At 43.0% G+C, this 23,800-nt stretch overlaps 1 protein-coding gene across 1 annotated transcript; it reads right to left on the bottom strand.

The window, feature by feature from the left end:
* Positions 1-865: 865 nt before the first annotated feature.
* LOC121277347 (selenoprotein P) lies at positions 866-11,017 on the bottom strand. The gene is made up of 5 exons (XM_041186711.1): positions 10,919-11,017; positions 8,375-8,586; positions 5,171-5,383; positions 3,113-3,230; positions 866-2,364 (listed from the first exon to the last, which is right to left on the bottom strand). The coding sequence occupies exons 2-5, from the start codon at positions 8,566-8,568 to the stop codon at positions 2,053-2,055; spliced, it is 837 nt and encodes a 278-aa protein (XP_041042645.1). The 5' UTR covers positions 8,569-8,586; positions 10,919-11,017; the 3' UTR covers positions 866-2,052.
* Positions 11,018-23,800: the final 12,783 nt, after the last annotated feature.

The following is a 23,800-nucleotide window of genomic DNA, read 5'->3' as shown; positions in this document are numbered from 1 at the left end:
GCTACCTCAGGAAGATTGAATCGATGTTGAAATAATTAAATAAATGGTGTAAAAATTTATTTAAACTTGTTCCCTTATGTGACTGTATCAAATGAGATGGTACATGTTTTTATATTTAGGAAGATTATTTATTTATTAAAAGCTTTAGGAAAGGGATGAGGTTTCCTAAAAGACACGAAGGCAGCTTGGCCTTTTCGTCTGCCAGCCAATCTTCAGGTTGGATGGGCAGCATTACCAAGTAAATCAATTACTTTCTTAATGGCCTTAATCGGCTATTTACATATCAGCAGGCACGCAGTCAACTCTGGCGCGCGCCCGCTGAATGAAATATCACGGGACTGTGCAATGATGTCAGGATACACGCCCAACGTCATCGGGTGTCATTTAACGCTTCAATGTATCAGACCCGCCCCCACATGCCAACTGAAAAATCCTGCCCCATGTTATTATTGGAGTCTAACTTGGAATGCAAGATACCGTTCACACAGGATCCATTTAAGGTGCTCTTAAACTACACCAATAATGTTATTGTGAAATGGTTTTGGTTCCCATCAGTGCTAATATTTTGCAGTGTGAATCTAGTGTCAATTTTTGACTGCAGTATGAAATGAAGCAGATTCAGCCTCGCTGAATGATTCTGCTTTGATCCAGTCATATTAAACGCTAATTCTAGATTTACACAACATAACTTTAGTGTAGGGGAAAGCAAAATCTGTATCGTGTAAATTGATCATTAAATTAAAATATTGAAATTCAGAGTGGAACTTCAATGTCTAAAGCAATTCTTCCAATTCCAATTGCCCTGTATTAAACATGACTCGACCATTGGTGGATCTCTTCACAGAAAAACAAGACTGTGCCAACATTGCTTTTCAGAAACAGAATGTTTATTGATATCTTGTTACAGAATACTTCCAGTGCATTACAGATTTTCCAGGATATCTAATTCATCAACATTTACCATACAGGGATTCAGGTACACTAGGGTCAGTGGTTTCCCTGGTAACCATCATGAAATATGGCACCTGCTTTCAAATAAACCACAAATGGTCTTTCATTTCTTCACAATGAGGTCTTCTGTTATTACCAATAAAACCAAAAGCCTACTCGATAGTGATCTATGATCTTAATAGAGGATTTCTTGTCCATATTTCAAATTCGAGAATAGAGCAGGACTGAGTTGGAATTGCAACTTCTATGTGAATGACGCCAACCTCTTGTCAGACTGGCTCTATCTAATTGCAGTTAACTTAGGCATCATTTACTAATTGGTCTTAAAAAATGTTCTTACTTGTTATAATTGAAAGGAAAAGTAATTCAGAGGAAGACAAAAAGTAGAAAAATCTTATTCTTAAAATTTTTGTAGGAAAAAAATGATCGATCAGAAGTACCAATACATCAATTTGTTTGCAAAGTTGTTACACAGAATGCAGATTAGCTTCTCTGCTTCACTTATCTTCCCTTTGTGTTTGCCTTACATCAAACAGCAGCTCCTATAGAATAGTTTGTGCTGCTCTTCTCACAGAGGAAACCACAAGGATTGGGAAAATAAGCAACAGCGACAAGGACTAACCGGAACCTTATACTGATTGGCCTCATAATACTGTTTGGTAGCAGATCATCCCTCAAGGTGAAATAGAGGGGTTGGAATGAACCTTAAAGCTGAAATTCAACATGGAGTTTTCAAAGCTTTATGAAAATAGACAGCAATTTACATTCCAAAGGGATTGTTTACTGCTGCCCATTTTTTCATTCTCATCTTTTACCTCCTTGTCAAGATTTTCGTTGGCTCTGCCTCACCTAATCTTGCTGTGGTCAGAGAACAGGGATCAGGCGTCATTGTCAGGATTCAGAGAGGCTGGCCTCGTCCAGCCGTCCCTGTTCCTGTCACAGTCAGGATGATGACTGTGTCCTGCAGCGTCAAGTCACTTCGTTATCGGAGGACTTGCCACTGAGCAGCTGACGGCAATATCAACATCATCTCATTCCTGTTAGCTCTGACAGGCCATTGGGTTTTCATTTGAACTCCTTCTTTCAGCTTGATTTGTTTTTTCACAGATGTTGCTGTTGTTGTGAGCCATTATCTGCCACAGAGTCAGGAGTTCCTGCTTCTAAGTCAGCTTTGTGGTTGTGCTGATGGTTTTTGTGGTGAAGTTTTTGGTGCTGGTCATGTTGACCTTGCCCTAACTCTCTGAAATCTGTCCGGTTTCGGTGAAGCCGATCTCCTGCTAGATGCTTATTACCTTTTTTACGGACATTGTGCTTGTGGTTCCGATGTGAACGATGCTGCTCAGTGTCAAGGTCACTTTTGTCAGGTTTTATTTCTTCTGTTGCGTTTCTTGCATTACATGAAGGAGGATGGTGCTGCAGGTGCAAGGACAGGACATTTCAAATGGTGTAAAGGTGGCCCTCATTTCTAATTGCATTAAACTAGCATCAGGTAGGTAAGTAAAACAAAGCTATCTGATCATCATCACATTGCTGTTTGTTGGATCTTGCTGTGCATAATTGCTGCTATGTTTGTAACATTACAACAGTGATTACAATTCAAAAATACTTCAATGGCTGAAAAATGCATTAGTATTTTTTGCAGTCATGAAAGGTGCTATAGATATGCAAAGCCTTTTCTTTTCTTTCTGGCCATGATTATGCTGATATTATTTATTCTTTCATGGGATATGGGTGTCACTGGCAAGGCCAGCGTTTGTTGTCCATACCTAATTGCCCTTGAATCGCTTGACCATTTCAGAGGGCAGTTATGTGTCAACCACATTACTGTGGATCTGAAGTCACATGTAGGTCAGACCAGGTAAGGACGGCAGATTTCCTTCCTCAAAGTACATAAGTGAACCTAATGGGTTTTCATGACAATCAATGAACGTTTCATGATCACCATTTCTAGTTTCATGGTCACTTTTTCCTAGTGTGCTCATTCTACCCTTGGCTTTTCTGTCTTTCCCAGTCCAAATGACTGTTCTGCTCGCCAGCCCTCAATCCTTATCCATCCAACTATTCAACTCTCCAGCCTGTGCCCTAGGTTATCTGTCTGCAATGTCACAGCACACCTCCTAGAATTTGATGAATAAAATTAAATTCATGGTTTAATACCTACCTCCAAAGCACAGTTAGCGCATATTCCTTGACAATATGTTTTCATAATTGCATACTCTACATATGGAAATGATAGGATGGTGTACGGCAGTTCCAGGTGGTAGGTCAGCTTTCCACAGCTGTTAAAAAAATGAGCAGTTTGTTAGATTTTTACATAGGATGATTAGACATTTAAATAGAGGGAGTTCAATGCACTAGTACTGTAGCTGTTGGAAGGAAAGCAATATCTGCCTCTTGTAATATTCAACTTGTAAAATAATTGTGGAGCAATTGTTTGGCAAAAGGACATTGACAAAACATTGCAGAAGGTTGCAGCAATCTTTCAAAGATTACCCTGGAACATTTTTGAACCTGTGGATGGTGTCTACTTTTAAATTGTGAAAGCAAAACACTGCTGATGCTGAAAATCTGAGATAAAAACAGAAAATGCTGGAAGTACTCAGCAGATTTTGGAATACCTGTCGAAAGAGAAGCAGAGTTAATGGCCAGGATTTTCCCATCGGTGTGCGGGGGCGCGGGGCCCGCTCACTGATGTGTAAAATGACATGCGGTGACATCAGGCAGAACTCCCGACGTCACCACGTCCCATTTAAATTTTCAGGTAGGCGGGGGCTCGGCAAAATCAGCTGTGCGCCCGCCGATCTGTCAATGGCCAATTGAGGCTATTGACAGAGTCATTGAAGTAATTAATGGACCTGCCCGTCCAACCTTAAGGTTGGTGGACAGGCCGGGAGCCCTGGCGGGAATCAGAAAAAGCATGAAGCCTCATTCATGGGTGGGATGAGGTTTCATGTAGATTTTTAAAAATTTAATTAAAGTGTTTTTAAAAGTTATGGACATGTCCCAACTCATGTGACAGGGTCACATGATGTGACATGTCAGGGAATTTTTTTTTCTATTTTTAATATTTGTTAATGTACAGCCGATCTCCCTGAAGCAGCACTTTGCCTGAGGGAGATGAGTGCGCTCTTTTGTGCGCATGCACAAAAGAACGCACTTTTGGCTGAGGGATGCCCCCACACCCGCATAGGGAGCACATCGCGCTTCTGTGCGGACGTCACGCTGGGCGGGCCTTAATTGGCCCGCCCACGTAAAATGGCGGCGTGCCCCAAATCAGGGGCGCCGATTGGTGGCGCACCTCTGCGCACTTGCTCTTCAACATCCCCCCCTAACGGGGGGAAAATTCTGCCCAATGTTTCAGATCAATGATTTTTCATCAGAACTGGAAGTTCTGTAAAACAGTCACCCAATCTGTATTTAGTCTCTCCAGTGTAGAACAAACTGCATTGTAAGCAGCAAATACAGTAAACTAAGTTGAAAATACAAGTAAATCACTGTTTCACCTGGAAGGAGTATTTGGGATCTAGGGCAATGAGGAGAGAGGAGATAAAAGGTTAGATACTGCATCACCTGCACTGCGTGGAAAGATGCGGTGGGAAGGGGAGGGGTGAAAGACCATGTTGAAATCCCAATTTATACTTGTATTGGAAGCAGTTCAGGGAAGGTTCACTGGGCTGATTCCTGGGATGAAGAAGTTGTCTTATGAGGAAAGGTTGAGCAGGGTTGGGCTTATACTCATTGGAGTTTAGACGAATGAGAGGTTCTCTTATTGAAACATAAGATTCTGAGGGGGCTTAACAGGGTAGTTGCTTGGAGGATGTTTCCTCTCGTGGGGAATTTATAGCTGAAATCCAAGTTTAGACTTATCAGTTTGGAGAGATGTTGAACAAAAGACAGGAATTTCACCACAGGGAAAGCGGACAAATCAGATTGATATTGCTCTCATTCCTGAAAAGTTCAGATGCCTGTCATTTAGTCCCAGTTTAGTCTTATATGTCCTGATCAAAGAGGGGCAGAAACTAATCTGAGAATCTTTATACTGTTCACAAAAATATGATCATCTTTTCAAGATACACTTATATTATAAACACAATGAGTTCCATGGAGCGTATAGCTTCATTGAAATTTGTGGTGAGAAACTGTGCATACAGTATATTGATAAGCTGCTGACTGATTTCAAAAATAAACTATTGGATAGCCATATAATGATGTTACAAACCTATCATAGATCAGGAAATCATCCTTATTGCCTTGGAGCAGCTCCCAAATATTGGTCCGATTAACGTCTTGTTGGTACACAGGAATTTGTTCTGTCACCTTTGACTTTAGGTGTTTGTATTTTTCACGCGAGTCTTTCCCTTGGTGATTTACCACCATGAAGGAAATGTTCACAAATCCATGTTGGTTTAGTTTTTGTTGCAGGTGCTTCAAACTGAAATGATAAATTAATTTAAAAATCACAAACTGAAGACTAATGTAATGTAGCTAAGGTTTATGAGTTGGGATGCTATTTAAATGCAAGTTATAAAGTAATAGTTGATTAAGGTAAAGGAAAAGGAGAAATATCTTTATACAAAATGTTACCATTTTTTTTTGGAAGAAAGCAATAGTTTCACCTGGGGCTTCCAAACCTGGGAGAGTATTCCACTAATTTACAATCCTGGCTGTAGCTTTTTTAAAAAACTATTCTTGGGCAGCCCTGGCAAGGGAGTATATATTGTCCATCTCTAATTGTCCCAAGAGGCATTAGTATTTAATTACATAGGGCTGGATTTAATGGAGCCCACAGGCTAGATGACGGCCGGGCCTGCGCATCCCATTCCCGCCGGCAGGAAATCTGACCTCTGTTAAGTCAGTGGTGGGAGTGGGCTCTTGTAGGGAACCCACCCACTGGCTAATTATGCTCATTAATGAGCCACTTAAAGGTCATTATCCCTAAGACATTATGATTCTCCTTAACTTGCATGGGCTCCACATGCCTCCTGAAGGCCACCCAGCAAACCTGTTATATTTGCCAGCAGCCTCCTGGGGGTACGTCTTTCAAAGGCACTTGGTGCCCAATCAAGGGATCTGGTATTGGGAAGTGGGGTTTCCCGCTGCGAGCCACCACCATTTCTCTTGCATCTGACTTACCTCCCCCCTCCTCCTCTTGTCAGCGACCCCCTCACTGCGACCTCCAAACCATCCCACTCACCTCTCTCTTGAGATCCCACTACGATCTCTGGTAAAGGCCTCACTATAGTACCAGAAGCAGCCATCACTCCTAGTGGCGCTGCCTGTACCGGAGAGCTGTTGACTTCTAATTGCCTGGCAGCTCTCGAGAGGGCGGGATTTTTACCACCGGGGTCTTAACTCCCAAGGAATGCTGGGCACTTAAGCATCTAATTTGGTCAAGGCTCCCCCACTGGAGTATCTTTCTATGGTTCCCCATCTAGTGGGCGGGACCCATGTCGGGAACACCTAAATCCAGTCCACAGTGTGAGACTGAAGTCACATGTGGACTGGATCAGATCGGGGTAGTAGGCCCTCTTCCCTGAATGGAGTTAGTGGAAGTTGTTGGGTTTTTATAACAATCTGGCAACTTTCCTAATGGTTTCTTTTTATTGTGCTAAGCCACGGATTTAGAGAGTTCAGTCTCACATCTTATCCTAGTGAGATTTAAATTTAAAGCATCTGGGATACGAGACAATACCATCTTTTCTAGGCTACTATTATTTACATTCCATAGTTTCCTGGGATGGGCGAGGGATTGGGAAAAAGAGATGGGGGCGGGGTGTCACGGTAGGGGATGGTTGGATTCCATTCTTAGACCAAAAATTTCACAGTTCATGGTTTTATGTAAGTTAGGGGGAGTGGGGTGTGATTTGTTGGGGTTGGAGTTCAAATCAGCTTGACGTGGTCAAGAAAAATATAAAGAAAATTTATGATGATGCTATTATTTCCTCTGTTCCTTAAAGTCATATTTTACTTGAAGAAAGTTGAATAATGTAATTGTATAACCAAAGCGGTTTTAATAAAGCAGCACAAGATTTTAATTTTACAAAATTTGAATTAACAGTTAATTGAATTAAGCATCTTCAAATTAATACTTTCTCCCACTATAATAGGTAGTACTTTGTACAAAAATGTTTGCCCTCCAAATATCCCTTTTAACAATATAATACCGATGTTGGGGTACTACGTGCAGACAGAGACACCAGTCCAAAACCCACAAGCGGCTTCTCTAAACTGCACATAAAATAAATAAACTACCTGGTTATGAATGGAGATGAGTTTAGAGGGATGGGTATGAACAGAGATAACTAAATATGTGTAGAACACAATGGCTGGGATTTTCAATTCAGGATCGGGAACCCAGCGTCCAGAGAATTTCTGAGTCCTGACCCCGCATTGCAGCTGTCTCATTCACTCAATGCTAACTATAAATGTAAATACCCTGTTGAGCTGGTGGTGAGCTGACTGCCCAATTAGTGGTGCCTAGCACTGCTGGGAGGTGGGAACTGACTGCTGAACTGATGTGGAACAATGATTACATAGATTTTAAGCAGGTCTTTAACAAACAATGGCAAAAAGTCATATGGTAAGTCTTGTGAATGTATGGTATTCCTCAAAAATTTTTCAAAACAGTTTGAAAATATCTGTAACAAGTCATTGAGCATTATTAGAATAGATAGGAGACTGATGAATGGTTCAGATTAACTGTTGGGGTGAGACAAGGATAATTTATTTAATCTTGTATAGGAAGTAGCTATAACTCTTCCATGGTATTCGTATGCACAATCAAACTGGTGTGGATAGGTTGTGTAAAATTCCATTGTGGTGTGAATAAGTGTTGCAGGCTAATGGTGAAAATTGAAATGAGAAAATTCTAGCTTTCTGCCACTGGGGAGCAGTATTTTCCCGAAGGTCACAGAGGGCCTCTATTTGCAGAACTAGTTTCAGTAAACCTTGGAAAGGGCATGAAAAGTTTTGAATTACAGAATGATACAGCACACTGTAGCTCTGCCAACTCTTTGGAAGAGCTATCCAATTATAGGGTTAGTAAAAAAACTGGTGTGGCAAACTGCTGAGAGCTCCCTGCGCCAACACTTTAAGATGGTAAAGACATAATCAAGTGGAATGCAGTGTATCAATCTGATCAGAGAGTCTTTATTTATCATTGCTTGCCAGACTTTGTTTAAAGTCTGAGCAAGGGGTAATCATTTAAAAAAACTAACCTCAAGACCCGCTGAAAGTTTGCCAGTTTGTGAAGAATTAACGACTTGAAAATTTTGCTTGTCAGGCCACTATGTGCATGTCCCTCCTCCATTCCCAATGACTTTGGGTATACTGAATAATTTTATAGTCCATCCAGAAAAATATGAAACATGATTCTAACTTTTGATGTAATTGAGAACAAATGTGCTTAATTTGCAGTACTTACCTCGCTGCCTGGAGCAGACAGAAATGTCAGCTCGCCTGGAGCAGTGCCACCACAGTCACTTTACCCAGAGAATCATCCATAGGTGTTTTCTCTCCAATGGTCCATACTGCTGGTTTCTCACATTGTCCCCGACTCTCTGCCCACCCCACCAGGAGTAGGCAGAGAGTCAGGGCAACACCCAGCCCTTTTTGCATTAATGCACAAGGCTTTGGCTGAAAGAAAAATATTAACTTCACAGTTAGATTTAATTTTCATAAATTTTGTGACTGCATAAAACACCCTTTGGGTTTAGCATGTATTTACAGATTTTGATTTACAGAAAATCCACTTGTGGCATTTTTTTTTCAGAATGAGATAGAGCTTTTTTTTAGACCAATATCAATCTCAGGTACACCACAGTGAGGGGAGAGTTTTGATTGAGAGAAAAAAAATAATGCATCCCCACAAAAACAGTATTTTGGACCAATTAAAGCTTCTCAATTCATTGGGATTAGGATATAACCCAACCCAAACAACCCAAAACGTTAAGTTCTTCAATTTCATCTCAGTTGTCATGCAGCCTGGTTGACATTAAAGTAGTTAAAACAAAATGCTACAAATACTGAGTTAGCATGAATCTGTCCCAGAGAATAATAGATTCATTTTTGGAAAATTAGGCTTTGCCATTCCATTTCTAAATCCACTGTTTAATAACGATTCAAATCCCACTTGTGTCATATAGATTCTAGGATCTTTGCTGGTGATTTTGGGATCATGTTCTGTGATTCCATCCATTTATCATTAGTCTAATTAGCTTATGGTAACTGAAAGAGTTAGTATTAATGGGAATTCAGCGAATTCATCCCTTTCTCCGTGATACTGAAATTCTGAAAACAAACCAGAAAATGTTAGAATCATTTAGCATGTCAGACAGCATCAGTGCACAGAGAAATACAATTAATGCTTCAGTTCAAAGAACTTTCACCAGAACTGAAAGGTCATTGATCTGAAATGTTAATTCTGTTTCTTGTTCCACAGATACTCCCACAACTGGAGTGCTTCCAGTATTTTCTGGTTTGATTTCTACAGCTGGAGTGTTTAAGCCTAAATGTTTGAGGAATTGTGTGCAGTTGATGAAACAGCCACATTTACATAACTTTTAAATTAGCTATATTTATAGTTTGAAACTGGCAGCGGATGGACTTTGGTCTCTTCATTAACAATGTTATTTAGCTTTTATTTGTAACTAGAACTGAGATATGAATCTGTGTAGAATGATAGATTGTTGCTCCACTAACACTCAAACAGAGGATTTTCTATTCATGCAACATATCTTGTTTTTCAAATGGTATGTGAGGCTTTTTCATATTTGTTTTTAAGTACTGAAATGCCGATTCTATGTAATTAAAAAAATGAAGTAAGTTGGGAGCAGTTTTCCATGTAAATAAGGTATCTCTCTTTATCTTTTTTGTAGTGCTGCTTCTGATTTCATTGCCTTTTGACTAGGATTGCTACAGTTATTAGTGTTGTGTGTTTGGTGGTGGCAAAATTGCAATAACCTAGAATCTTTAGGCTACCAAAAAAGTAGATTTTTCATTTTTTGCAGCCAGATAGTAGACCTGACTGTCGTATAACCACAATCAGTCCTTCAAAAACATTAATGGTTGTCGATCATAGATTGCAAAACAAAACTGTCAAATATAAAATGTTGTGTAGCATTTTTGTGCATTAGATGGCATTGAAAGAAGGTGAGACCTAGGTAACTATAAAAAGACAAAACACTTTTAAAATGGACCCTGTTGGACATAGAAGATTTGCCCACATACTCTACAAACTATGACTTCGCCTGCAGACATCTGCATACAAAAAAAATTAAGTTCTAATTGTTGACACTGAACAGACAGGAGCAGTGCTCTGTGAAGTTTTATGGCTAGAATTCTGGCAGTTACCATGTATTTGGATGCCTGTGTTAAGCACTGACAACTCATGTGATGCTATAACAAAAGCTCTTTTCATACTTATTGTGCAGCAAGAGCATAGATTCTCCTGTTATTAGATAAAAATAATTTATGCATATAGTGCAATCCAACTCTACCAAATTTCAAAGGATGTGAGTGTGGAAAGATGCACCAAAGAAAAATCTGGTTTTAAAATAGGAGACACATAACAACTCCTGGAAATTAATACAAGAACAGCGGGAATCAGTCAACATAATTAGTTAATTACTTCAAATAAATTTTAATAAACTCAAACTTAGACTAGTAACTCCAATCAATGTTGGATTGTTCCAATAGGACTTTTCATCATAAGTGGTGTGAACAAATCCAGTGCATTAATTAAGTAAGTAGAATAACATGACTGGTTAAGAAAAAAGATAATTTTCATTATTCACGCTTAGTTAAACTTGGCAAATTTTCAAAAAATTAAAACTGAATTACTCAGACAAAGTAAGGAAAAGCTCCTAATCCATTAGACTCTATCTACTTATTTTAAAAGTTTAATGTAAACCCATAATATGAAGATTAATTGGCTTAATGAAAAGAAGAATTAAATGTTATGCCTTACGTTTTTTTCCGTCTTCTTATTTAGTTCTTATTCCTGCTCCGATTCGTTTTCTCTATTGGGTTCTCAGTGGTTCCCTTCTATTTATACTCCTGTTGTTGATCTCTGTCTCTTTGCAGTCACAGGATTTGGCTCAAAGTTCACATCTGTCAGCCATCTAATAATAGGAAAACATGCATCTTATGTGCCCACTTCCCCTTTTCTGTGTTTTTACTTCTGCAAAGCTACTGTTTCATTTTATGAAAAAAAGAACAACAGTTCTTAGTTACTTTCTCAAATCTTTCATAATGTTATTAACAACATTTTTACCAATTAAATGTATTTCAAGGTCCCTTTGGGATGTAGAGTATGCTGAAAAAAATAACTAGTTTAAAACTTCCTCCAGAGTTTCTTGAGATTTCTCAGAGAAAATCTCCAATATCACATAAAGCAACTAAAATCTGAGAAACAAGGTGGACCTATGGAATTTACTGCAAATATGAGGAATTTTTTTTGGAATGACAGGCTTTGGAATAATGGATTTCATTCAACAGTGCAAAGATCCTTTTAATAATTAATCCCTACTTAATCTTGAAGCAGGTAAATGCCACTAGATTTTAAACAAATCTAAGCAGAAATATTTAATAATATCCCAAATTGTCTCCATCCTCCCTGGTTCCCATACAATTATACACTAGCTCACACTAACAGTACAAGGTACAACAGCAACATTTTTTATTCATATAGCACCTTTAACATAATGAAATGTCCCAAGGTTCTTCAAATGAGCATTATAAAAAAAGTGGTGCAGCCTTTGGTCATCCGAGGAAGCGAGCATTTGAAGATCATGGCATCAAAACTGAAACTAAGTTCACGGTCTTCCATGCGGTCATGATCCCTACCTTACAGTAAGGGACTGAAATGTGGATAACATACAGGAGGCACCACAAAGCGTTGAAGTCACACCATTGATGCTGCCTGAAGAAGATCTGACACATTGGCCAGAATTTTCCCGTCGGCGATTTGGGGGCGGGGCTCACTCGCCAATGGGAAAATGATGCAGGATGACGTCGGGAAGAACCCCCGATGTCATCCCAGTCCCTTTACATTTTCAGGACGGCGGGCCGACAGCGAAATCAGCTGTCCGCCTGCCGACCTGTCAATGGCCAGTTAAAGGCCCTGCCCATCCAACCTTAAGGCTGGCAGGCAGACCAGGAGCCCCAGTGGGCTTCTGATAATACATGAAACCTCATCCACTGGCGGGATGAGGTTTCATGTTCCTTTTTAAAAACTTTAATAAATGTAATGTGATATTTATTAACATGTCCAATCTCATGTGACATTGTCACATGAGGGGGACATGTTAATACTATTTTTATTTTTCTATTTTTTAAGTTTTGTACACTGTCACTAATCTCCCTGAGACAGGACTTTGCCTCAGGGAGCAGTGCGCACTTTGACAGCTGGGAATTCCCTCCCCCTCTCCCGCACAGGAAGTGTTACCCATCAGGCAGGCACACTGGACAGGCCTTAATTGGCCCGCCCACTCAAAATGGCGGCCGGCCCCGTTTTGGCAGCGGGGGTCAGCTGTCCACCCGCCGCTGAGCCGCTGGGGCCCGCAAGCCCACCAAGGGCAAAATTCTGCCCATTAAGTGGTAGGACAGATACACCAACAGCAGTGTCAAATGAACATACGAAATAGAAGCAGAAGTGGGTCATTCTGCCCCTCGAGCCTGCTCCACCAGTCAATAAGATCATGGCTGATCTGTTTGTGTTTCAAGTTCCACATTCTCATCTACCCCTAATAACCTTTGATTCCCTTGCCTAACAAGTATTCATCTATCTCTGCCTTAAAAATATTCATTGACCCCCACCTCCACCTCCTTCTGAGGCAGAGAGTTCCAAAGTTGCACTGCACTTTGAGAGAGAAAATTTCTCCTCATCTCTGTCCTAAAAGGGCGACCCCTTATTTTAAACGGTACCCCCTCGTTCTGGATTCACCCACAAAAGGAACATCCTTTCCATGCCCAAAGACCATTCAGGATCTTGTACACTTCAATCAAGTCACTCCTCACTCTTCTAAACTCCAGTGGAAACAACCCAGCCTGACCAACCTGCTGACTGGGATTTTCCGGCCCCATTGCGGGTGGGACCCGCCGTGGGTGAGGCGGCCCCCCAGTCAGAAGTCCATTGACTTGCGGCGGGACCAGAAAATCGTGACGAAGGGCCGGTGCGGAAATTCCTGCCCATCATCATAAGACAACACCATCACTAGCAGGCACCGCAAGAATTGAGGATATGATCATCTGCTATTAGTTTCGTTGGATAGGTCACACAGTTTGGATGTCAGATATCAGTCTCCCAAAGCAAATCTTCTTCCCCAGTTCAGTCAGGCAAGACGCACCAGAGGAGGACAGAAGAAATGCTTCAAGGACGTACTGAAAGCCAATATGAAGAAATGCAACATTGACATCAACTCCTGGGAGACCACGACCCTGGATTGAACCAGTTGGCAGCAGTATCTGTGGGAAGAATCCCAGCATTTTTAGACCTAATGATAACAAATTAAACAGGAAAAACATGGGCGGCAGAAAGAACACACCGTGACCCGAATTAATGATACACGACCAGACATCCCACAAGACAACAAATGCCCTACTTGCCATTAAGTCTGCAGATCCCAAACTGCCTCATCAGCCATTTTCAGACTTAAGGAAGGCAATCATCCTTGCTTGTGAGGGATAGCCAATAATAATAATAATAATAATAAATGTATGACATTAAGCCACATAAGGGTATATTATGTCAGATGACCAAAAGTTTGGTCAAAGAAGTGTCTTAAAGGAGGAAAGTGTGAGTAGAGAGGCATAGAAGAGTAGGGAGGGAATTCCAGAGCTTGAAGCCTAGGCAACAAAGGCATGGCAACCAATTATAATTGGGAATGCACAAGAGGCCAGAATTAGAGGAAGCATAGACATCTCAAAAGGTTGTGAGGTTGGAGGAGATTAAAAATATAAGGTGGAGAGATTTGAAAATAAGGATGAGAATTTTAAAAGCAATATGTTGCTTGACTGGGAGCCAATAAATGTCAGCAAGCGCTGGGATGGTAGGGAAACGAGACTTACTTTGCGTTAAGACATGGGCAGCAGAGTTTAGGATGATCTCAAGTTTACAGAGTGTAAGATGTTGGAGACCAGCCGGGAGTGCATTGAAATAGTAAAGTCTAGAGGTAACAAAAGCATGGATGAGTGTTCAGCAGCAGATAAGTTGAGACAAGGAAAGTTGGGTGATGTTACGGAGGTGGAAATTGGCAGTTGTAGAGATGAGGTTGGAAGCTCATCTCAGGGTCAAATGTCACACTTAAGCCTGAATTTTCGCAATGACAGAGAGCCTCTCAATTGTTGCGAAAATGGCAGAAGAGGTCAGAATATGGAAGGTTCCCTTCTGAACATGGCACTTACCATTTTCACAGAGGCAGAAATGGTTCTGGGTTGGGTTTTGCACCTGCATTTTTTAAGGAGGCAGCTGCCAATATAAAACAGCAGCTGCCTCCAGTCATGAATGATTTTTGTTAGTCAGGAGAGGAAAACAAACATTTGTAGATTAGTAAGAGCAGATCTAAACTTTGTGGAGTCCTTTGGAGAGGTGAGGTATCCATTTGGATATGGTTCTGGAACACCTTTGGGATTGTTAAAATTGGACATGAATGTGTGTAAAAAGAGCATAAGCTCATTGTAACTGTCAAGGGAGCTATCAAGAAGAACTGTCAAAGGGCATAGGTTAGCGTGGAAAGTAAGAGGGGTTATGGGGTTTGGGTAGCGGTGTATAGGTTGGCATAGAGGTATGAGAGGCCATGGGGTTTGGTATAGGGGATGAGGTGGCATGGGTTGGCATGGATCGGGCTTAGGCACAGTGGGGGGGTGGTGAGGGAGTGTGAGGGATGAGGTTTTATGGACTGTTTTTTGTTTTAATGCTTTATTTAAAATCTTTGACAAAGTACCGATGCACCAAGGCAGGCCTTTTGCCCCTGAATCGGTCAGCCTCCACATTTATTCTGGGAGATTTGGTCAGACTCACACAGAACCCCGCTACCCCAGAATGGAAATCTCAACTTCTGGGGTACTTTCTCCTTGATCAGGTTTTTGGAGCCGGGAGATGTCCTGACTTTGTGCTCCCAAACCTAGGGTGAAAATTCAGGCCCAAGGCTGCAAACAGGTGGCTTAATCTCAGACTGTTACCAGGGAGAGGGATGGAGTCGGTAGTTAGGAAACAGAATTTGAAGCACAGACCAAAAACAATAGATTCAGTCTTCCCAAACGTATTTGCAGACAGAGTGGGTGGAATTTTCCATCAATGAGTCTAGGTGCAGTGATGGGTGGTTTCGGCGGTGCCCACTCCACTAGTCAGAGAGCCAGGAATTCTTGCCTGTTTCTGGGCTTGGAGGGTCATTAATTATGCACAGGTGAGTATTGGCCTGAATCACCTGCTGAGTGGGGAGCTGATTCGTCCGCCAGTCATCAGCTGGCGAGGTCGACATTCTGGGTGCCATATTTAAATGCCAGCTCAACACAATATCTCACTCTCTCCAGCCCACCTGCCTTGCAGACACGTGCAGCAGAAGAAGCCTTCACCCTCCTTCACCAACCATGCCCTCCAGGCCTTGATTAGAGGAGTGTAGACGCACAGGCCCGTCCTGTATACCACGTATGGCTGCAGGTAGCAGAGCAGCCTCACCTCTCTGGCCTGGGAGGTTGTCACAGAGCAGGTTAGCGCAGTTGGCAACGGCGACCAAAATGCCATCCAGTGCAGGAAGAGGATGAATGATCTTATCTGGTCTGCCAGGGTAAGTCATCCTTCAACTCCCTCCAATATCAAACTCTCATCCTGGCATCATGCACTTAAATAGCTACTCTCTTCAGGGAATCTCACACAACCGTTAACAGGGGATACATATCAACACCCATTCTCTCATCGAGACTATCACATCACCACCGTCCCATTTATCATATTGCTCACACTCCATCCTCTGGCTTTTCTGGGGAAGGCTTAACACATACAGGAACATGCACCTCACCCAACCTCTTCTCCATCCCTTCTTATCACATGCCTTTCCTTCTTCTTCATACAGGCCAAGCTGGTGCGCAACAAGTGCGAGAGATCACAGACCAGGGGAAGGGATGGCCGACATCATTACCCTCACTGAGTTTGAGAAAGCTGCAGCTCGGTTGGCTGGGGAGGACAGGAATTGCTCCTTTGGGGAAGGGGAGATCGACCTCTCCCAGCAACCTAGTACGGATCACAGCTCCATCACCTCATCAAATCCTGACAATCACAGAGAGTCACATGCAGCCTCATATAGCTCATGCTCATTAACTGAAGCTCTATTTTCTATTTTCCAGGCACCAACAGATCGAGGCTCCCAAACCAGTCAAGCACCAGTCTGAGCCCCTGGACCAGGTTCGAAGAGGGAGCTGTGAAAGAACCTTCACAGTGCTCACATGCACCTACAACCAATTCAGAGACTTACGCATTGGTAGGGCACAGCTGTAGATTAGGCTCGGGCTCACTTTCTGGAGAACACCTCACTGACACACCTCCACAGCAGCTGGAGGCAGGAACAGCTCAGGTCTCCGATACTCAGAGGGCTGCTGGAGACCAGCCACTTTCTCAGTCTGAGTCAGATAATGAGCCTCTGGAAGCAGCCGGCAACTCAATGCTGGAGACGCAACGACAGGCAGGGGAACATCAGGCAAGATTCGACAGTCACTCAGCAGACTAAAGTGAAGGATGGAGGAGTCCATCTGCCTTCTGTCAGATCTCATGGCTCCGACCTGCAAGCACCTGGAGGTTGCCATGGGAAGGCTGGTAACCATCATGGAGACCTCGGTCCAGCAGGTCTTTCCAGATTTGTGCTTGGCCCTGCACTCCACGGCCACACACCCTGGTGAGCATCAAGGTGTAGGCGACATGGGGACGAAGCACCTTGACATCCCTCAGGGTGCACCACCCCTTGCAGGAGTCAGGCCGGGGCCCTCAGGCACCCACAGGGATGATGAACGTCAGCCAGACACCCCGGGGGCCTCCTCTCAGGAGACTCCCAGGGTGTGCAGCCGTTCACAGCCGCCTCTGCCTGTGACCCCACCTACTGCAGCTTCTCAGGTCACCGAGGGCACTTCTGCCCCAGAGCAGGTGACCCTTATCAGGGTGGGGCCCTCCAGGCCTCAGGCCACCAGAGGACGTCCGCCAAGGTCATCACAGACCTCAGGATATAGCAGTCAGCAGCTGCCTCCACCTCTGCTGCGGGTGTTGGGTATGTATCCAGGCATATCGGTAGAGTTAGGAAAGTTAAGAAAAACTGCTGTCACTTTTGGGTCACGGGTGTGCTATAACTGTAAAGAAATTGCACTTTTGTGAATACATTTGATGGTTATGTGAATGTTTTGGGCAACTGAAGACATTGTGATTTTGTGTTTTTGTTTTGGAAGTTAGCCTTCCTCGCACTCAGTGATAGTGCCCCACTGTGAGATTCACATTCCTGTGATGTCAGTCTCAGTTGAACAAGTCTCCACATCCTTGTGTGATGTCGGGGAGACGTGGTTAAATCTTTATTTGAATTGTGTGATATAAACGTTTCTCATTCCTGCAAATGGCATTCACAGCACTAGGTCAGCGGGATAACTGACCTGCCAAAAACCCACCATCGGGAGAATCGCAAGCTGTTTTTCTGCCTGCGGGTTTCCGACTTTTTGCCTGCCGCTGGATTGCCGCTCCCACCTGCCATGAAAGCTGCAATGGGCGGGATGGGAAAATTTTGCCCTTTGTCACAGAATCATAGAACTTTGTAGGATACAAGGATGCCCATTGTGCCTGTGACAGTTCTCTGAAGAAGCTAAACGCTTCCTTTTAAATACTACTATTTGATCTCTTAAGGCAACAAACATAGTCAATAGAAGAGAGGATTAGAAATTGAACCAAGCCCAACACTGGGCACAAGTCACCACATGAAAACTGATGAGCAAGATGATCACACAAAATTGGTCTTCCCACATCATCATGTGTGAAGTGATTCATTTTCGTAGGCAGAATGCAGAGAGACAATATAAAATAATGGGTGCAATTCTAGACGGGGTGCAGGAGGAGAGGGACCTGGCTATATATATATACATAAATCATTGAAGGTGGAAGGACAGGTTGAGAGTGTGGTGGAGGCAGGTTCAATTGAGGCATTCAAGAGGGAATTGAATCATTATCTAAAAGGAATAATGTGCAGAGCTATGAGTAAAAGCAAGGGAATGGCTCCAAGTGAATTGCTGCTTCAGAAAGCCAGCATACATAGTCAAAGATCACCAGGGAGTGGGGCATAGATTGGGATGGAGCAAAGCAATGGCTGTCAGTTGACCTGCAATTTTAAATACTCCTGCTCCTCTGATTCACAATACAATAAGTAAAACATTTTTCACTTTCCCTTTTGCTGGCAGCCTCCAGCAGTCCCTTTGAAAACCACTGGCAAAAACAGATACAAAAGAAAAATGTGTCATTAGTATCTATAGCTATAATATATAGTGAAAGTGGAAATGCAAGGTGAGGCAAACATTAAGATAACATTTATCCTTCTGCTGTTATGTTTTATCCAAGGTCTCTTATAACGAAGAAGCTACTTTGAGTTAAAACCATATTTGAGCTAGGCAATAAGTAAAAGTAAAATCACAGAATTTACAGCACAAAAATAAATCATTCAATCCAACTGGTCCATATTTCATACAATCCTCCTTCCACTTGATTCCATCAAACCCTATCAGCACAAATTATGATGTGAGCCTCACATCATGTAAAGGAATTATTGGGTTGGGTGCTTGGGCCCAGATAGGAGTTCAGGCCAATTTTGAGGCACAGAATGGAATCATTCCCTGCACCTGAAGGCCACTGATTGTGACAAATTATTTCTTGGCTCTCAGCTACATTATCACAGTGAGCTGCCAGTACCTAGACACCTCCAAAGGCAGTTCACCTGACTGAGGTGTTCAGTTTGGGGCTACCTGCCCCTTTGGAAGTAGCAGTTGGGAGGAAAGAGTTGTAAGGGGATAATGGGAAGGCGGGTTTGATTGTGGCTATCAGGAGTGCTGTGGAACTAACAAAACAAATAATTGAACTGACTTCTTATCAGTGGCTGTTGACTAGGTCACATTAATGCCCAGAAAACCTGAGGCTTGCTCTGCTCAACTGAAAGCAGCCCACCTTGGGTCCTAATATGAAAAGGGACTGATGCTGTTTTAAGCAGCAGTTCCAGTCATCTGAAATGGCTCAACTCAGCCTTAGATCAAACATTTTTCAGGTGTCTTTATAGAGACCTAGGCCATTGTGCCCTGAGATTATGCCTTTCCATGCCTAGTTTTCACACAATGAGGTCCAGTTTCTACATGGTATTTCTTGGAAGTCTCAACAGAAGATAGGTTTTTTTTCTCATCAACAAATCTCAGCACATGCTTGAAACCAACAAAGTGTGCCTAGGAGAAGGTAGATCCTTGTGGAACACAGGTTTACAAAATTGCTACCATAAAAAACTGTTAAACTGAAGTAAATGTTTACAAAAGGACAGGTCTTACTCCAGGTACTGGCTTTTCAGATGGATAGACTGTAGTTTCAAAGAAGAGGTGGTGATGTAGGTGAAATGACCAATTGAAAAGTTGTATTGGCTGTCACAGAAGTAACACAATCATAGTGCTGGAAACTCCTGGTGGTCTGTTTACCCCTGGCTCCAAGTGCTCTCCTAAATCCTGGGGCTGGCATCATCTAGATCATCAGGATGGGACAGCCACTCCTGTGAGTCCATATTATTGACAGCTACCCCGAATCACTATTGAGATATGGGAGTGATGCCACAAAGATTCTTCCCCTCTGAGCTGCTCAGATATTTGTGGAGGAGTCTATAAAGATAGGTCCAAGTGAGTGATCGATGTGAGCACTGGACCTCATCTTCTGTATCTGTAGTTATTGTCCTGCACTTGTCTTTTTCATTGCCCCTATCGCCGCAGCCAGCAGGAATAATGACAGAGCCAGAACATAAACTAAAAAAAATATGGTGAGCAGAGGGTAACCTGAAGAGGACTGCTCAATCAAAGATGTTGCTGCCCTAAAACATCTCTCTCTCAACACATGTACCTAATAACCTTCATGTATCTATCGCCTGTGTGCAGATTCTTGACTAGGAACTCACAGATTCACAGCCCTGTCTCCATCGCCAATTCTCTATTGCCTCAGGACTTGGCAAATGGACCCTGGCAAAGTCTGCATGTAACTTTGCTTAACATGGGGATCTTGGGGAACTGTCATTATCCACCCAATTTTGATGGGTTAGTAGTCAGATATCGGTGATATGTTGAGTCACGATGACTGGGACAACCTTGCCGCTGCAGCCTTCTTCTGCCTTCTCATTCAATAAGGCACTCAGTCTTCCTTCGTCTGATCTGCCGTTGAGACCTTTTTGGGCTGCACTTTATCTGGCACCTCCCCTGACCTTGCCACCATGGTTCACTCCACCAGGTGCAAGAAGCTCCTTACGGCATCAATTAAGGAATTGTCATAACGCACAAGCCTCGCTATCATGTCAAGGTGGCAATTCACAGTGTGACAAACTGTGCGCAAATGATGGACTAATCAATAAAACCAAGTCCAAGATTTTAAGCAGAACATCCAATGGCTGACATCCCAATTCCTATCATAGCTTTATTCAGAATGGTATAACTGAAGCTTCAATAACCTTGGGCTTCAGACTCAGCAAACTGAATCCAACACTTAGAATAACAGCAACACCAACAGACTGTATTTGCTTTTATTCATTCACGGGATGTGGGCTTCGCTGGCTGGGCCAGCATTTATTGCCCAACCCTAACTGCCCTTGAGAAGGTGGTGATGAGCTGCCTTCTTCAACCGTTGCAGTCCATGTGGTGTAGGTACACCTACAGTGCTGTTAGGGAGGGAGTTCCCAGATTTTTACCCAGCAACAGTGAAGAAACAGCTATATATTTCCAAGTCAGGATGGTGAGTGACTTGGAGGGGAACTTCCAGGTGGTGGTGTTCCCATCTCTCTGCTCCCCTTGTCCTTCCAGATGGTAGTGGTTGTGGGTTTGGAAGGTGCTGTCAAAGGAGCCTTGGTGAATTCCTACAGTGCATCGTGTAGATGGTACACACTGCTGCTACTGTGCGTCGGTGGTGGAGGGATTGAATGTTTGTGGATGTGGTGTCAATTAAGCGAGCTGCTTTGTCCAGGACAGTGTCAAGCTTCTTGAGTATTGTGGGAGCTGCACTCATCCAGGCAAATGGGGAGAATTCCATCACACTCCTGACTTGTGCCTTGTAGATGGTGGATAGGCTTTGGGGAATCAGGAGGTGGGTTACTCATTGCACAATTCCTAGCCTCTGACCTGCTCTTGGAGCCACAGTATTTATATGGCTAGTCCAGTTCAGTTTCTGGTCAATGGTAACCCCCAGAATGTTGATAGTGGGGGATTCAGTGATGGTAATGCCATTGAACATCAAGGGGTGATGTATGGATTCTCTCTTGTTGGAGATGGTCATTGCCTGACACTTGTGTGGCACGATTGTTACTCGCCACTTGTCAGCCCAAGCCTGGATATTGTCCAGGTCTTGCTGCATTTGGACATGGACTGCCTCAATATCTGAGGAGTCATGAATGGTGCTGAACAGTAAGCAATCAACCATTTGATGTAAGGAAGGTCATTGATGAAGCAGCTGAAGATGATTGGGCTGAGGACATTACCCTGAGGAACTCCTGCAGTGATGTCCTGGAGCTGAGATGACTGACCTCCAACAATCACAACCATCTTCCTTTGTGCTAGGCATGACTCCAACCAGTGGAGAGTTTTCCCCCTGATTCCCATTGACTCCAGTTTTGCTAGGGCTCCTTGATTCTGTTATCTGTCAAATGTGGCCTTGATGTCAAGAGCAGTCACTCTCATCTCACCTCGGGAGTTCAGTTCTTTTGTCCAAATTTGAACCAAGGCTGTAATGAGGTCAGGAGCTCCCCTTTTGCCAATGATCTGCTCCTAAGCTTGTATCAGGCTGTGCTGAGGAAGTTCCTAAGAGCAGCAGGCAAATGTTAGGAGCTGGAACAGGTGACAAAGATAGCTCATGACACAACAATGATATTGGGAATGAAAAGGTGAAGTTATCAGAACAGGTTATATAGACTGGTTTGTATCCCTTGGGTTTAGAAGATTAAGGAGTGATATCATCAAGGTGCTTGAAACGATTAAAGAGTTTGATTGGGTAGATTAAGAGAAACTGCTGGGGATTGGAGTCCAAAACAAGAGGAGAAGATCATAATAATTAGAACCAGACTGTTCAAGGGTGATGTCAGAAAGCATTTCTCCACCCAATGTGTGGTGGAAATCTTGAACATTCTGCTGCAAAGAATGCAGCTGAAGCTGGCAGGTCAATTGAAAATTGAAAACTGAAAACTGAAATTGTCCGTGTGTTAAGAGTTATGGACTCAACTCAGGTAAATGGAGTTAGGATACAGATCAACCAAAACTGTTTGATAATACTGTAGTTTAATTTCTGAGTTATTTTCCTCTCTCTCTGTTGCCCCTTTCCTGGCCTCAAACTTCCCATTGTACTCACTGACATTAGCTGGATGTTAAAAGCTGGGGCTTAGCCACAGATTACAAAATCTAATTTTGAGCTGCAACCATTTTCCATTGGTATTTACAGACCTTTTTCTTTGCTATCTTTGGATAAGTCATAATTTTCTTATATGTGTTTTTTCATATGCAGCCATAAGTCCTTCTCCTTTCTGCCTGCAGTATTTGGACAGGACTTTTCTTTTATTGTTCACTTATTTATTAATCCACTTAGTAGAATCATAGAATAGAATCATAGAATTGTTAGAGCACAGAAGAAGGCCATTCGGCCCATCGTGTGGGTGTTGACTCTCCTAAGGAGCAATTCACGTCCTCCCACTCCGCCACTCTCTCCCCACATCCCTGCACATTCCTCCCTTTCAGATATTTAGAAAGTTTAGAAAAATTTACAGCACAGAAGGAGGCCACTCCGCCCATCATGTCTGTGGTGGCTAAAAAACAAGCCACCCAGCCTAATCCCTTTTTCGAACACTTGGTCCATAGCCCTGAAGGTTAATTCAGATGCATATCCAAACACCTGTTAAATGAGCTAAGGGCTTCTGTCTCTACTACCTTTTTAGGAAGTGAGTTCCAGACCTCCATCAACCTCAGTGTCATGGGGTAGAATCTTCGGCTGGGCAAATGGGGGCGGGACCCACACGCTGAGGCATGAAATGACATGCAGTGACGTTGGGCATGCGTCCCGACATCACCGCGCATCATTTAGATTATCAGCTGTGCGCCCCCGAACTCTCAAAGGCCTAGTAAGGCCATTTATAAAGCCAATAAAGCAATTAGCTGAGCTGCCCGTCTAATCTTAAGATTGGCGGGGGGGCAGACAAAGAGCCCAGGCAGCCTTAGCATTTTTCATGGAACCTCATCCATAGGTAGGATGAGGTTTCATGAATGTTTTTAAAGTGTTTGGCAAATTTTAAATAAAATTAATGGACATGTCCCACCTCATGTGACAGTTTCACATGAGGGGATATGCGCTGAAATTTTTTTTTTACCTTTATTCTATGTTTTATAAGTGTAAGTAATCTCCCTGAGGCACCTCTGTGCAAAACAGCGCACTCCCCCATTCAGGCAACACCCCCCCTCCTGCCCGCACAGGGAGTGCTCAGCGCTTCCTGGCACGTGCCATGCTGGGCGGGCCTTAACTGGCCCACCCATGTAAAATGGCGGCACCCAGCCAATCGAGGGTGCCGATCGGCTGCACGCCTGCCCGCACCAGCCTCCACACAACCCCCCTTGATCGGGAGAAAAT

This window comes from Carcharodon carcharias, chromosome 4, assembly GCF_017639515.1.
Source record: "Carcharodon carcharias isolate sCarCar2 chromosome 4, sCarCar2.pri, whole genome shotgun sequence".
Taxonomy (NCBI): domain Eukaryota; kingdom Metazoa; phylum Chordata; class Chondrichthyes; order Lamniformes; family Lamnidae; genus Carcharodon; species Carcharodon carcharias.
Note: the sequence above shows the minus strand (reverse complement) of the source record. Positions and strands in the feature narration are given on the sequence as shown.